The sequence below is a fragment of the Mustela nivalis genome (genome assembly GCF_964662115.1).
Source record: "Mustela nivalis genome assembly, chromosome: 19".
In the NCBI taxonomy this organism is placed as follows: Eukaryota; Metazoa; Chordata; class Mammalia; order Carnivora; family Mustelidae; genus Mustela; species Mustela nivalis.
The window spans coordinates 23830343-23847675 of record NC_139038.1 but is presented as its reverse complement, the minus strand read 5'-3'; the positions used below and the strand labels follow the sequence as shown (position 1 = coordinate 23847675).

General features: G+C 37.7%; 1 protein-coding gene across 4 annotated transcripts in view; it reads right to left on the bottom strand.

The window, feature by feature from the left end:
• The window catches only part of DNAH3 (dynein axonemal heavy chain 3), a 176096-nt gene that overhangs the window by 55052 nt on the left and 103711 nt on the right, over positions 1–17333 (bottom strand). For all 4 annotated transcript variants that reach the window (XM_082714819.1, XM_082714822.1, XM_082714821.1 and 1 more), the window contains one exon: positions 15248–15493. In XM_082714819.1, the coding sequence (XP_082570945.1) occupies positions 15248–15493 (246 nt within the window). The remainder of the gene's footprint in view (positions 1–15247; positions 15494–17333) is intronic.

The window sequence follows — 17333 nt, the reverse complement described above, 5'->3', positions numbered from 1 at the left end:
TATCCACATCATTGCAAATGGTAATATTTCTTTCTTTCTTTTTTTTAGAAAGAGAGGGAGTGTGTGTAACCTGGTGGGGAGGGAGTGGTGAGAGGGAGGGGACAGAGGGAAAGGAACAGAGAGAACCCCAAGTAAGCTCCACACGATCTCATGACCCTGAAATTATGACCCGAGTTGAAATCAAGAATTGGACCCTTAACTGACTCAGCCACTCAGGTGCACACCTGTTTCTTTGGTTTTTAATCCCTCTTTTCCTCTAATTCTGTTTTATCACCTCATCTATAAACTTTGAAAAGACAGTTTTATTGAGATAAAAATCACTCATATCAATGATTTACTAAAAAATATATGTATATGTGATGTACTAACATGCATAGTTGTGCAGCCATTACTATAACCAATTTTAAGTCATTTCATTATATGGAAAAGATACCCAATATCTTTTAGCTGTTATCCCTCATCTCCCCCTCCAATTCCAGCACTAGGCAACCACTGATCTACAGTCTCTATAGATTTGTCTATTCTGGAAATTTCATGTAAATGAAATCATATAATATATGTTATTTTGTGACTACCTTCTTTTACTCCATGTTCAATATATCAATCAATCTACTTATCTATATGTTTTTAAAAATTTTTTACTTAATTTTTCTAATTGATTAACACATTCACTTATTTCAGGAAGTAGTGTTGAAAGTATCTGTGTGACCAATATTAGGGGACTCAGCAAACACAAAGCCCCAATATTTACTTACACTGTCTCAATGTCAAACCTGCTTTTTTTTTTTTTTTTTAAGAGTAGACTCCATTCCCAGTGTGGAACCCAATATGGGACTTGAACTCACAGCCCTGAGAGCAAGACCTGAGCTGAGATCAAGAGTCAGACACTTAACCAACTGAGCCACCCAGGCATCCCTCATAATGACATTTTTAAAGCTCATTCTTAAAATGTTTTAGCATCTATTATTATTACTTCACTTCTTTTTATTGTTAAAGAATATTCCATTGTATGGATATACTCTATTTTATTCATTTATTCAACTGTTGATGGAAATTTGGATTGTGCTTTTTGGCCATTATGAATAATGCTGCTATGAACATTCATGTACAACTTTCTGTGTGGACCAATGTTTTTGTTTTTCTTGGGCATATACCTAGGAGTGGAACTGCTGGGTCATATAGTAGCTCTGTTTAAGTTTTGAGGAATTACCAAATATTGCTTTCCAACACTGCTGTACTATCTACATTTCCCTTACATATGTGAGGGTTCCAATTTTCCCATGTTCTCACCAACACTTGTTGTTTTCCATGTTTTTTTATTATTCTCAGCCTGGCTGTGAAGTGGTATTTCACTGTGTTATTGATTTGCAATTCCCAATGGCACTTCCCTATGAAGCAGGGGCTTCATGTCCAAAGGTTTCTCTTTGACATTGTTTGCATCAACAGGCTCCACTGTAATCCACTTCTCTCCACAGTGGTCATGACCAGTGGGAACTCTCAGGATTTTGTCAACTCACCACCATTCCTCCCAACATTGCTCTTAGAACAGTGTGGTGTGGTGGGTTCTGGGCTGGGAAATGCAGCATATCAGATCTTATGTTTCTCTTCTTGTCCACTACTTTTCAATGTTTAGAGAATCAGGATGTTTATAGAATCAATCATTTTCCCTAGCTGTTGCAGCTGTTGCAAATGGTAAGATTTCTTTTTTTTTTTTTTTTTTAGAGAGAGAGGGAGCGTAATTATGTTGTTGTTGATTTTGTTTATTTCATTAGGTATTAAAGGAGAGAGCTCTGTTATCCTACATCACTCTGCAGCTTTACCTAGAAGTTAATCTGGCATAACACTTTTAGAAAGCAATCTGGCATTATGCTTACAGAGCTACAAAAATGTTCTGTAGTCTAAGTCAGAAATCCCACTTCTGGGAATTTATCATAAGAAAATAATTCACAATGAAAATAATCTCTATACATGAGTATGCAGCACCATCTGTGATAGCAAAAAATTTGGAAATAATTTACATGTCTCACATTAGGAGACCAGTCAAAATTATGTCTTATGAGATGAATGGATTATTTTGCAAAAACTAAGTATTAACATAAAAAATGCATTTAAGAAACAATGACAGATCAGGGCACCTGGGTGGCTCAGTCAGTCAGTTAAGCATCTACCTTCAGTTCAGGTCATGATCTCAGGGTCCTGAGATGGAGCCCCACTTTGGGCTCCCTGCTTAGAGGGGAGTCTGCTTCTCCCTCTGTGCCCCCCTTCCCTTGACTAGTGGTCTCTCCCTCTCTCTCAAACAGACAATCTTAAAAACAAAAGAATGACAGATGAAAATAGAATAAAAATATGCCATATGGTAACTAGAGAGCTGAAATCAGGTGGGCAAGACAGAGAAAATCTTTGAAAACTGAAACACTTGTGACAGGGTAATATGGACAAAGATACTTTTTGGTCATTTTTACTTAATGGAATTGATTTTTTTTTTTTTTTTTAGAATTAAAAAAGGAGACTCTAAAAGCATGAATCAGAAAAGCATTTGTCTCCCTTCTTTAGCTGATAGGATTTAGCTAGAGCTAGTTTATGGCTTGATACAGGAACATTAAGGCCAAACAGAAAAAGTTCAACTGAGTAAAATTAGATTTACTGGCTATGTGACCTTGGCTAAGGTTACCATTTGTATACCCATAATATGGGCCTGATTTCATGTCAAGCTCAGAAAATCACTGTAGAAGGTAATGAGATACATATGTCAAACACGCAGCGTAGATGAGCACAGATAGGCACTGAAGACGGTTGAGCTCTAGGTCTCTGGTTCACTCTGCACTGTGATTTTTAACCCAAACTCTGGTGCAGCTATGAGGGCAGGAAGGAGAGAAGAGTAGTAATAGTAGAAATCCAGGTAATTCTATTCCCTCTGACCATGCCCTACTTCAGTCTGTGCTCCTCTGTGGCACTTGAGAGAATAAGGTAAATTTTCAACAATGAAGTAAGTTCTCTTTCTTTCTTTCTTTCTTTTTTTTTTAAGATTTTATTTATTTATCTGACGGAGATCACAAGTAGGCAGAGAGTCAGGCAGAGAGAGAGGAGGAAAGAGGCTCCCTGCTAAGCAGAGGAGCTCAATCCCAGGACCCTGGGATCATGACCAGAGCTGAAGGCAGAAGCTTTCACCCACTGAGCCACCCGGGCACCCCTGAAGTAAGTTTTCAAAGGGCACACAGTGAATGGGCGAAAAAAGGGACAGTTAGCACTTTTTTGGACAAATAAATCTCTGGGTTGACAAACAAGGATCCATGTCAGATTACGTGAACCCAACCTTGAGAGACTCCTCAAAGGCCTGTTTGCTTTCCTTCATATATGCTCCCCCATGTAGTTCCACCAGCATTTGTCTCAGAAGTCCACTTATCCCACAACTCCAGAGCATGAAAAATCTAGAATGCAATGTCCTGTAAGGTCAGGGGAGGCCTCCCTGGAGCTCTAATCAGGAGAATTTTAACCCGTGTCCTTGAGGAAAGCTAAAAAGGCATTCTAAGCTTTTTAAGGTGGTAATAAAGAAAGTATACTCAGAGTAAGAGGTCTCTTACTCCATGATTTCATACATATGAAATATCTGAAAAAAGCAAATATACAGAGAGCAGGTGAGTGGTTGCCTGAGGCTAAAAATGGGAACAAGGATGAATTGAAAATGGGCCTGAAGGATCTTACCAGGGTGATGAAAATGTTCTGAAATTGGATTATGGTGACAGTTGCACAACTATGCAAATTTACTAAAAAGCCACTGATTTGTACACTTACATGGGATAATTTTATGGTATGTAAATTATACCTCCATAAAGTTGTTATATATAGAAAAGGCATACTTAGTACTTGAAACATGTCTTTTGATTCAAATGGGTTCTGGCTAGGAGCTTTGAAATTTCAAACTAAAATACTTATTAAGGCACAAGAGAAAGAAGTGGAATGATGTCATTGGGGGAAAAAAAAAAACCTGAAAAAAAAATCCAAGCAGAGTTTACAGCTGGAATGGGAAATCTTACCCCAAAATATTGCATGAGAAAAGGCAACGGAGGCCACTTAGACGCCAGAGTCAGGTTACAATCCACACAGAAAACTGTTGCGCTGCCAGGTATTAATCTGGGAGAACTGTCTCATTTTCTCCTCACCAGGCCATCTTTCTCTAGCTGTGAGGGGCAGCAGGTTCCCAGTCCATAATGAGTAAGGAGGAGTCAGGCAGAGCACCTTAGATTCAGTGAGATATGGCCTTCCAGAGTAAAGAGTCACAGATGGCCCTCTGTCGAGGAATTTCCCTTTTCTAGAATGTTCACAGATGAAACAAATAGAAAAGGCTGCCTCCAACAGATGGCATTGGTTGATCATGCGTGGACATTGGATGTTGGCCATTCGATTGTTCTTACTCTAGAGCAGAGTTTACAGCATCTGGGGTTATTTTAAAAGTGTTATAAGTGGGCACCTGGGTTGTGCAGTTAGTTAAGCATCTGACTCTTGGTTTTGGCTCAGAGTCATGAAGTGGAGCCCTGTGTTGGTTTCCGTGCTCAGAAGGGAGTCTGCTTAAGACTCTCTCTCTGGGCGCCTGGGTGGCTCAGTGGGTTAAGCCGCTGCCTTCGGCTCAGGTCATGATCTCAGGGTGCTGGGATCGAGTCCCGCATCGGGCTCTTTGCTCAGTGGGGAGCCTGCTTCCCTCTGTCTCTCTCTGCCTGCCTCTCCATCTACTTGTGATTTCTCTCTGTCAAATAAATAAATAAATAAAATCTTAAAAAAAAAAAAAAGACTCTCTCTCCCTCTCCATACCCCACCCCTGTGCGCACACATGCTCTCTCTCCCTTTCTCCCTAAAATAAATGAATAAATCTCTCTAAAAAATAAAAAGTGCTATATGAATATTATTTACCCTAATCATGTCCAAAAGCAGGGAGAATTTGGAAAGCTAGAAGAAAGAGAGATGTATGTTTACCATGTTGAAGAATGAAGCTTAACTTTCTGTGGAAAATTTGTACTGATCACTTGCAAGGTGTCACTGTAGTCTTATGAATGGCCTTTTCAGAACCAAACTTGCTTAATTTTAAGTAAAGTAGTTGCTGCAAAAGAAGGTATACGAAGAAGCCAATTTGTAGTACATGTGGAAATTACTGTTTTTCTTATAGCAGTTGAGAAGGATGTGGAGTGAGAAGCAAGGCCATAACAATAGACAGATAATACAGGGCAAAGTTACCTAGAAACTGAGTGGGAACTGGACACATCACCAGCCCCCTAGCTGCAGAAGGAAAGGAAAGATGTTGTCACAAAGAGGGCCAAGAATGGGGTCAAGTTTACTTCGTGCATCATCTTTATGGACACAAAGCACGAACAGATTGATCTGGAAGGATGAGGAACGTATAAAATAACTGTGAAAAAAATGCTGCAATGTAAAGGAATATAATATGGAGATTATACCTGAAGAGTATACCTCTGCACCTTGCTTAATGTAAGACTCAAAACCAAATTTCAGGAAACTGTTTGGAGTCCTAAATAGAATACAAAAAGACACCATTTAAAAAAATTAAACAGCCAAAAGAAAAAAAAAAAAAGCTACAAGGAGGCTAAGATAAAAATGCAAGATGAGATTTAAAAAAGGAAGATGGATGAGCTAATAGAGATGAGAATGGTGATGAAAAGACAGCAGCAGAAATCGCTAATATTTAACTTTCTATATGTCATGCTTTTATTCTAAATGTATTTACATGTGTTAACTCATTTAAAGTTTATTTTATTCATTTATTTGAGAGAGAAAGTGAGCATGAATGGGGGAAGGACAGAGGGAGAGGATCTCAAACAGATTCCACACTGAGTGTGGAGCCCAATGTGGGGTTCAAGCTCAACCCCAAGATCATGACTGAGTCAAAAACAAGAGTCAGATGCCTAACCAATGGAGCCATCCTGGCGTCCCATGAACTCACTTAATTTGCACAAGGACACCATGACTGCATACTATTATTATTGTTCCCATTTTATAACTGAGGAAGTTGAGAGGGGACAGGTAACTTCCTTAAGGCTGACTAGTAAGTATTGGAGGCAGGATTCAAGCCCTGACAACGTGACTTGCTTTTGTTACACTAAGAGAAGATAACAGGGAAACAAGAGAAAACAACAGCAGTACTAAAATCATTCAAGGCAGTGAAAGCATAACTGAAGTTGTGGGTGACACTAAAAATGAAAAAAAAAATCTATCTTAAAAAGACAAAAACACATAAATAAGAAAAGAGATTGCATATATGGAAGCCAGACAATAAAGCTTTCCCTCGATGACAATGACAGAAAGGACTCATCACAATCCAGGGAAAACAAACAAAAGGAAACCTACACTTAAAGTCTGTTAAAAAAACAAAACAAAACCCTACAACAGAGCATAAAAAAAAAGAACACAAACTGATCAGAACATAGGAAAAACAAACAGCTGCTATATATATAAAATTCAATCTCACTTATAATCAAAAAGAGAAGAAATTAAAATTAGAGACTATTTGCATAGTACAAATGTGAACAGAACACCAAAATACATAAGGCAAAATGACAGGATGGCAAAAATTAATAGAAAAATCGAATATTACAGTTAGAGACTTCAATCCTCCTCTATCTGTAATTGACAGATGGCAGGCAGAAAATGAATGAGGATATAGTTAAACTGAAAAGCACCATCACCATCAACTGGACTTCACTGACATTTATAGATTATTTCAACAACAGCAGAATACATTTTTCTCAAGCTCATATGGAACAGTCTCCAAGAGAGACCACATTCTGGGCCATAAAACACACTTTACACAATTTAAAGAGTAGAAATCATGCAGTAGGATGCCTGGGTGGTTTAGTTGGTTAAGCCTCTACCTTTGGCTCAGGTCATGAGCCCAGGGTCCTGGAATCGAGTCCCGCATTCAGCTTCCTGCTAAGTGGGGAGTCTGCTTCTCCCTCTACCCCTTCCCCTGTTTGTGAAATCACTATCTCACACCCTCTCTCTCTCAAATAAATAAAATCTTAAAGAAAAAAAATCATGCAGTATATACTTTCAGACACAATGCAATTAAACTAGGAATCAGGGGCCCCTGGGTGGCTCAGTGGGTTAAGCCTCTGCCTTCGGCTCAGGTCATGATCTCAGGGTCCTGGGATCAAGCCCCGCACTGGGCTCTCTGCTTGGGGGGAGCATGCTCCCCCTCCCCCGCCTCCCTCTCTGCCTACTTGTGATCTCTCTCTCTCTGTGTCAAATAAATAAATAAATAAATAAAATCTTAAAAAAAAAAAAAACCAACTAGGAATCGGTAACAAAAAGATAGCTGCACTAAGATAGAATGCATATGTCAGGAAAGAAGAAAGCTCTAAAATCAATAATCTAAGCTTCCGTCTTAGGAAACTAGAAAATGAAGAACAAATTGAATCAAAATAAGTAGAAGAAATAAATAATAAAAATTAGAGCAGAAATAGAGGAAAATGAAAACAGAAGATCAACAGATAAAAATAAACAAAACCAAAAGCTGTTTCTTTGAAAAGATTAACAAAATTGACAAACTTCCAGCCAGGCCAACCAAGGAAAAAAGAGAGAAGACACAAATTGCTAATATCAGAAACAAAAGAGGAACCATCAGGACTGACACCAGGGACATTACGAAGAAAAAAAGGCATATTAGGAACAACTCTATGACCACAAATTTGATAACTTAGATGAAATAAAACAATTCTTCAAAAGACATGATGTGTCAAAACTCATATAAGTAGAAGTAGATAATTTGAATAGAATGGTCTCTATTTAAGAAAATGAATCAATAACTAATAATCTTCCAAAAGAGAAAGCATCAGACCCAGATGATGAATTCTACTAAGCATTTAAGAAAAAGAAATTATACCAATTTCCAAAAATCTTCTCCAGAAAATAAAAGCATATTTACTTTATGAGGTCAGCATAACCTTGATCCCGAAACCAAAAGAAAGAAAGACTATACACAGTATCTCTCATCAAAACAGATGCAAAAATCCTTAACAAAATACTGGCAAATCAAATCCAACAATATATTAAAAAAAATACACACTAGGGGCGCCTGGGTGGCTCAGTGGGTTAGAGCCTCTGCCTTGGGCTCGGGTCATGATCCCAGGGTCCTGGGATGGAGCCCAACGTCGGGCTCTCTGCTCGGCAGGGAGCCTGCTTCTCCGTCTCTCACTGCCTGCCTCTCTCCGTACTTGTGATCTCTGTCTGTCAAATAAATAAATAACATTTTAAAAAATACATACTACAACCAAGCAGGATTTATTCTAGTTATGTAAGGCACAAAATCAATTAACATAATCCATTACAGAAATAGGCTAAAGAAGAAAAATCACAAGACCATATCAATAGATTCAGAAAAAAACATTCGACAAAAGCCAATACCCATGCATGACAAAAACTCTCAGTGAACTAGGAATAGAGGGGAACTTCCTGAACCTGATAAAGAATATCAGCCAAACACCTACAGCTAACATCATACTTAGTGTTAGGAACTAGATACTCAGGAACTAGATAAAGATGCCCCCTCTCATCACTCCTATTTAATATCATACAGGAAGTCCTCTCTTAAGCAATTAGATTTTTTTTTTTAAAGGCAATAAAAAGATTGGGAAGGAAGAAATAAAACTGTGCTTGCTGATGGTATGATTATCCATTCAGGAAATCCCAACAGAATCAACCAAACACTACTACTGGAACTTGAAAGTGATTATAGCAAAATTGTAGGATATAAGGCTAATATACAAAAGTCAAGTACATTCCTGGATAGCAGAAAAGGAAAATGGGCATTTGAATTTAAAACCATGATATCATTTACATTAGCACCAAAAATATGAAATGCTTGGTATAAATCTAATAAAAAATGTACAAGAGCTACATGAGGAAAACTATAAAATGCTGATGAAGGAAATCAAACAAGATCTACATAAATGGAGATAGAACTCGTGCTCATGAATAAGAAGACTCAAAATTGTTCAGATACTACCCCTTTTCAATTTGATCTATAGCTTCAACACAAGCCCAATAAAAATCCCAGCCAGTTATTCTGTAGATGCTGACAAACTGATTCTATAGTTATTTTTTTAAAGATATTATTTATTTATTTGACAGAAAGAGACACAGTGGAGAGGGAACACAAGCAGGGGGAATGGGAGAGGGAGAGCAAGAAGCCTCTGGGCTTGATCCCAGGACCCTGGGATCATGACCTGAGCTGAAGGCAGATGCTTAACGACTGAGCCACCCAGGCACCCTGAATTCTGAAGTTTCTATGGAAAGATGAAATATCTAGAATAGTCAATAAAATATTGAAGGATAACAAAGTTGGAGGACTTACACTATCTAATTTCAAGACTTAGTAGGAAGCTATAGTAACTAAGAAAATAATGGCATTGGTAAAAGAATAGACAGATCAGTAGAACAGACCAGAGAATCCAGAAATATTTTCACACAAATATTGTCAAGTGATTTTTTTAAAAGATTTTATTTATTAATTTGACAGACAGAGACCACAAGTAGGCAGAGAGGCAGGCAGAGAGAGGGCAGAAAGCAGGCTCCCTGCTGAGCAGAGAGCCCAATGTGGGGCTCGATCCCAGGACCCTGGGATCATGACCTGAGCCGAAGGCAGAGGCTCTAACCCACTGAGCCACCCAGGCGCCCCTGTCAAGTGATTTTTGACAAAGGAGCAAAGACAATTCAATTGAGAATAGTCTTTTCAAAAACTAGCCCTGGAACAAGTAGACATCTATAGATAAGCAAATAAAAAGAACCTAGACACAGATCTTACACCTTTCACAAAAATTAATTTGAAATGGATAGAATTATTTATTTATTATTTTTAAAGAGGATTTTATTTATCTGACAGAGAGAGACAGAGCACAAGCAGGGGGAGTGGAAGGCAGAGGGAGAAGCAGACTCCCCACTAAGCAGAGAGCCTGTTTGTGGGGCTTGATCCCAGGACTCTGGGATTATGACCCAAGCCAAAGGCAGACGCTTGACTGACTGAGCCAGCCAGGAACCCCTGGGTAGTGGATTTAAATGCAAAACACAAAACTAAAATACTTATAGTAGATAACATATGAAAAAGTCTAGGTGACTTTGGGTTTGGTACTGACTATCTAGATACAATACAAAAAGCATGACCCATCAAAGAAAATAATTGGGGACTTCATTCAAATTCAAAATTTATGCTCTATGGAAGATACTGTTAAGAGAATGAAAAGATATGGGGCACCTGGGTGGCTCAGTGGGTTGGGCCGCTGCCTTTGGCTCAGGTCATGATCTCAGGGTCCTGGGATTGAGTCCTGCACTGGGCTCTCTGCTCAGCAGGGAGCCTGCTTCCTCCTCTCTCTATCTCTCTGCCTGCCTCTCTGTCTACTTGTGATCTCTCTCTGTCAAATAAATAAATAAAATCTTTAAAAAAAGAGAGAGAGAATGAAAAGACAAGCCATAGTGTGGGAGAAAATATCTATAAAATATGTATCTGATAAAGGACTTATATCCAAAATATGCAAAGAGCACTAAAAACTCAACAATAAGAAAACAATCTAATTTACAAAGGAGAGAAAGATGTGAATAACAACTCCCCAAAGAAGATATACAGGTGGGAAAAAGAATATGAAAAGATGCCCATGGGGCATCTGGCTGGCTCACTCAGTGGAATGTGCAACTCTTGATCTCAAGATTATAAATTTGAGGCCTACATTTGGTATAGGGATTATGTTAAAATAAAAAATATTTTTAAAAAAAGATGCTCAGCACTGTATGTCTTTAGGGAATTGCAAGTTAAAACAAGATACCACTACACACCTATTAGAATGGCTAAAATCCAAAACCAGTAACACTAAATGCTAAGGCAGATGTAGATGAACAACAACAGAAACTCCCATTCTTTGCCGGTCAGGATGCGAAATGGCACCATCACTTTGGTATATATATTTGACAGTTTCTTACAAAGCTAAACACAGGCTCACCATATGATGCAGTAATCATGCTCCTAGGTATGTACCAGATGAAGTGAAAACTTAGATCCACATAAAAAACCTTTATATGAATGTTTATACCAGCTTCATTTTAAATTTCCCCCAATTGGAATAAGACAAAATGACCTTTAATAGATGAATGGATAAAAAGCTATACAATGGATTATTATTCAGTGAAATAAGCTATCAAGGCACACAAAGACGTAAAAGGTCTTAAATGCATATGCCTAAGCTAATCTGAAAGGACTACACACTCTATGATATCAACTATGTCACATCCTGAAAAGGGTGAAACCATACAGAGAGGAAATCTATCAGTGGTTGCCAGCAGTTAAGGGGGAGGAGGGATGATAGGTGGAGATAAGGGATTTCTAGGGCCATGTTAAACTCTTCTGTCATGGTGAATAGATGATAATGATAAAGTATACAACACAAAGAGCGAAAATGTAAAATATGGACTTTAGTTAAATAATAATTTATCAATATTGGTTCACCAGTTTTAACAAGTGTACCACACTAATGAGAGATATTAATGACAGGGAAATTGGAAGAGAGGGGTGGTTTGGGAAAGGGAGATGTGGGAACTCTGTACTTTATGCTCATTTTTTTCTAAAAACCTAAAACTGCTCTAAAATTAAAGTCTATTGAAGTATTTTTTTTACGGGGCGCCTGGGTGGCTCAGTGGGTTAAGCCTCTACCTTCGGCTTAGGTCATTAGCTCAGGGTGCTGGGATCAAGCCCCGCATCGGGCTCTCTGCTCAGCAGGGAGCCTGCTTCCCGCCCCTCTCTCTCTGCCTGCCTCTTTGCCTACTTGTGATCTCTCTGTCAAATAAATAAATAAAATCTTTTAAAAATATATATTTTTTTTTACAAAAAGAAGAAAGTTAAAATGAAATAGCATTTTCACATTTCAAATTGCCCAGGATTTTAAAAAAATGGTAACACTCAGGCACAGGGGAAATTTAGCAATCAAATCTTAAAATTTTATTGATCCTTGATTTGGCTATTTTATTTCTAAGAAATTATCCTAAGAAAATAATCATGGGTTAAGCAAGTAGGTAGCCACCAGAACACTGTTCATCACAGTGTTGTTAATGATAGCAAAAACTAGAAAATAATGAAAACAAGAGCAGAACAATCTCATGTTTGAGAAAATAAATCTAAAGGTACATATATGTCTAAATGGGAAATGTCTGAGGATCGTTATCCAAATGTTAATGGTGGTTGTATTTTTAAAAACATATATCTTTTTTTATTATATGATCTATTCATTTTTTTCTAAAAAATCAAGAATGCATTTCACACTTAGGATAGCTATTATAAGAAGCAAAACAAAACAATACATGACAATGTGGAGAAATCGGAATTCTTTTTTTTCTTTTTAAAGATTTTTTATTTATTTATTTGACAGAGAGAGATCACAGTAGACAGAGAGGCAGGCAGAGAGAGAGAGAGAGGGAAGCAGGCTCCCTGCTGAGCAGAGAGCCCGATGCGGGACTTGACCCCAGGACCCTGAGATCACGACCTGAGCCGAAGGCAGCGGCTTAACCACTGAGACACCCAGGCACCCAGAAATCGGAATTCTTATGCATTGCTGGTGGAAATGTAAAATGGTACAACCACTATGTAAAACACTGTGGCAATTCCTCACAAACTTAAATACAGAATTACCTAATGATCCCTAAATTCCACTTTTGAGCATAGAGCCAAAAGAAATGAAAGCAAGAGACTTGAACAAATATTTGTACGCCATGTTTATAGCAGCATTATTCACAATAGCCAAAAGGTGAGAGCAACTCAAGTGTCCATCGACAGATGAACAGAGAAATAAAATGTGGTATATACACAGAATGGAATATTATTCAGCCTTAAGATGGAAGGAAATTCTGAATGTTACAGCACGGATGAACTCTGAAGACATTACAACGTGAAATAAACTTGTCAAAGAAGGACAGCTACTATATGATTCTACTTACACGAGGTAACTAGAGTAGTCAAATTTATAGAGACTGAAAGTAGAATAGTTGTTGCCAGGGGGATAGAGGAAGGGGAAAATGTGGAGATGGTGTTCACTGAAAATGAATTTTTAGTCTGTGAAGATGAAACAATTTCTGGAGATAAATGGTGGTGATAATTGCACAACAGTGTATAACATCGCTGAACTGTACACTTAAAAATGGTTTTTTTAAAAAAGATTTTATTTGTTTATTTGACAGAGAGTTTTTTTTTTTAAGATTTTTTAAAAAGTTTATTTGACAGGGGCGCCTGGGTGGTTCAGTGGTTAAAGCCTCTGCCTTCGGCGTGGGTCATGATCTCGGGGTCCTGGGATCGAGTCCCGCGTCAGGTTCTCTGCTCAGTGGGGAGCCTGCCTTCTCCTCCTGTCTCTCTCTGCCTGCCTCTCTGCCTACTTGTGATCTGTCTGTCAAATAAAAAAAAAAATTATTTGACAAAGAGAGAGCACAAGTAAGCAGAGCGGCAGGCAGTGGGAGAGGGAGAAGCAGGCTCCCTGCTGAGCAGAGAGCCTGATGCGGGGGCTTGATCCCAGACCCCTGGAATCATGACTTGAGCCAAAGGCAGCTGCTTAACCGACTGAGCCACCCAGGCGTCTTTAAAGTGGTAAATGTTTAGGTTATGCATATTTTAGCACAATAAAAAATAATCTTCTAAACCAAAGAACAAGTAAAAGACAAAGGAAAAAGTGGAGGATGAGAGTAAAAGACAAAAGAAAAAAAAAAGGGGGCACCTGGGTGGCACAGACAGTTGGGCGTCTGACTCCTGGTGGCAGCTCAGGTCATGATCTCAGAGTTATGAGACCAAGCCCCGCTCTGGGTCCATGCTCAGTGCAGTCTGCTTGGATTTCTTTCTCCCCCTCCTCAGTGCCACACCCCGGCCTCTGCTCTCTCTCTCAAATAAAGAAAATAAATAAATCTTTTAAAAAAGAAAGAAAAAAGAATGAATGTACTAGTATCTAAATAAAGGCCCAGGGCCTCTATGCAGTTTATCTGACAGATGACTATATCGCATGAAGTGTGCCACTTACGCCGAAGAAAGATTGTGTAGAGAGGTGGTGACACCTACTTATTCATTCGTTTATTATGATTATTTATGTAAAGTTTTAAAAATAAATACTGAAAACATCATACAGAAAACATTTGTATACCCTCGCCTAGATTTTACCATTAGTTTTCACTTGTTTTTGTTTTTGTTTTGTTTTGTTTTAGTTTTCACTTGTTTTATCATATACCTGTTTACCCCTCTATCCACCAATAAAGCCATCTTATTTTGGGGAACAGATTTCAAAGTAAATTGTATACATCTATACACTTCCTCATAAATTTGAGCATTTATATAATTTACTGTTCAATATTTGTTTACATTTTTTCTTGATATAAAATTTACAATGAAATGCACAAATCTTAAGTGTATATTCACTGAATGTTGACAAATGCAAATATCTAGTGTAAAACAAATATCTCTCCATATATCACTCCAGAAGTTATTTCATGGCCCTTTATATACTATTTAATAATCACAAAAAGTAAAGCTATTTGGAAAGTATTTATAGTACGATGCCCTTTTTAGTACAGAAATATAGAATAAACTGGAAAAAAAAATATAAAAAGTGATTATTTCTGGGTAACTGGATTATCATTGGTTTTTATTTTCTGCAATTTCCTTCTCTGTATTTTCTATATTGGTGAAAAGGAAAAAAAAACAATTAAAGCTACTTAAAAAAAAAAATCTTTTGACCTTTTAGTAAATGATGGCACACATGGAAAACTTAGTCATTAAAGTGATCATTTTGAAGAAAATGTATATGGCAAAAATGGAAACATTTCAATATGATATTAGGTTACAATGACAAAATTATAACAGATATTGATATCATAATCACCGTGATATGATGAAGGTAAACACATAGAACAGAACTAGAAGGGAATAAGAAAAAACATAAGTTATCCTGGGGCCTGTTTGAGTGATGGAATTATGGGTAATTTTTGAAAAAAGGGTTTTTCAACTTTTCTGAATGAAAATAATAGTTAAAACATCCCATAAGACCCTGATTTCAGGATCACCCATCTCTTATATATGTGGGTCAGCTCTGAAGACCTGAACCCTACCAGGCAAACTATAAAATCTCCCCCTGCCTTTGTGATGCCCTTACTTGGGCCAAATGTTTTGGTTGGATTTGGAACCATATGATCCAAATTATTAGAGCAAGACAAATCAAACAGGTACTGTTACCTCTTTCTGGAAATATGTTGTTTTTGGTGAGTTTGACGCTTTTGGGCCTTGGATTGTTATCATCCATACCCATGATCAGGTTCCGGAAAAACAGATCAAATTTCTTTCTGCTGTCCGCATTGATGGTGCCTGCCACGGTCCACACCAAGGCAAAGAGGAAGAGACCTTGCAGCCAGAGAAAGATCTGTTGACTTGTCAGGCCTTCATGTAATTCTCTTTCCTCCTCATCTATTTTCTTGATTTCATCTAAAAGCAAGAAAAAGGAACCTCAGGAGAAGCTGCATGTACCTGCTTATATACAGATCTCAACGCTGTAAACTGGGTGGTCCTTCCTGCGAGGGCTCTGGGGAGGGGACTGAGAGTGGCTGAGTGGCCATCACCTGCCAGATCAAAATTTATCCACATATATTTTTTCTTAGTTTTTAATAATTTTTCTATTTTTTTTTCCTATTTTTTAAGTAGGCTCCATGCCCAGTCTGGAGCCCAATTTAGGGCTTGAATTCATGACCCTGAGATCAAAACCTGAGCTGAAATCAAGAGTCAGACGCTTAGTCACTGAGCCACCCAGGTGCCCCTTTTCTTATTTTTATTTTTTATGTATTTTATATTTAAACATATGTTGATATATTTTGTATATTTGTATATATATTATAATGTTTTTGTATTTGTGAAAGGACATGGGAACCAACCTGAAGGAGCTCTCAATGGCTGAAGACATTTGAGGAACAAAATAATTACAGAATTGGATTATAACCCAGAGAATAAAATAAACATCCGTGAGCCCATACTTTAATCAGTAAATAACTGAATTAACAAATAGGGAAGAACAGTCTTTCTTACAGAAGAATTCTAATTAGTAAATGTAAAAGGAATACACATAGAAATGGAAAATAAACATTAGGCAAATGCCACTGTTCTAACTGTGGTAGGCAAGGCTCACCAATGGATGTTAAAATCTGTGGGTAAAAATTTGAGGAGAAATAGGATATTTGCATAGTTTTAAATTATCTTACCCCAAATACTTATTAATTATGAGGGAATATAAGAACATTACAGTGGAGAAATGTGGCTCTGGCCAAAGCTAACTTGGACAAAGAGCCTTCACCAGTCATAAGATCTATCTTCACATACCCCCAATCATGCACCGAGAAGAATGCATCACCACTTTCGTGATATTCTTACTAAATATGCATAGCCCTAATCTAATTATGAGAAAACATGAGGTAAATTTAAATTGAGAGACATGCTATGAAATAACTGGCCAGTATTTATCAAGTGACAAAGTTATAAAAGACTAGGAAAGGGGCACCCAGGTGGCTCAGTCCATGAAGCATGTGATCTTGATCTCAGGGTCATGAGGCCCCATGGGGGTAGAGTCAAAAAAAAAAAAAAAAAAAAGAGAGAAGAAAAGAAAAGACAAGGAAAAGCTGAAGAACTGTCACAGATTAGAAGAGATGAACAAGATGCAACAATTAAAAAAAAAATGTGACCCCCTGGAATAGAAAAAGGACATTTGAGGAAAAATTGGTGAAATTCAAATAAAGTCTGTGGTATAGTTAATAGTATATATTATCAATGTTAATTTTCTTATTCTGCTCATTGTGCCTTAGTTATATAAGATGTTAACATTAAAAAAGGCTAGGTGAAGAGCTATGTGACTCAATATAGTCTTTTAGCAATTTTTTTTTGCAAGGCTAAAAATGTTATTTATTATTCCTTATCTCAAGGCCTTGTTGATCATAGTTACCATGCTCTTGCATTTTAGCACTGACAGAATAAAAGTTAGGGCTCTGAAATTAGGTATGTGTGCATTCAAACCCAGTCCCCAGTATTTAGTAGTTGTGTGTCTTTCAGAACTCCCGTTAAGGACTCATGGCTATATATTTGGTAAGGCAAGAGATTAGGTCACTCAGTGTTGGGGACAATGAGTCCGTTATTTCATGAGATGCCTTCTTTCCTGGAGGAGATACTATACAAGAACAGGAAACAGAGCTTGAGAAAATACTCAAAATTTACAACTAATGATGCAAATATCTGGCACCATATAAAGTTAGTGTGCTTTTGAAAAAATTGCGTGTATTCCTAT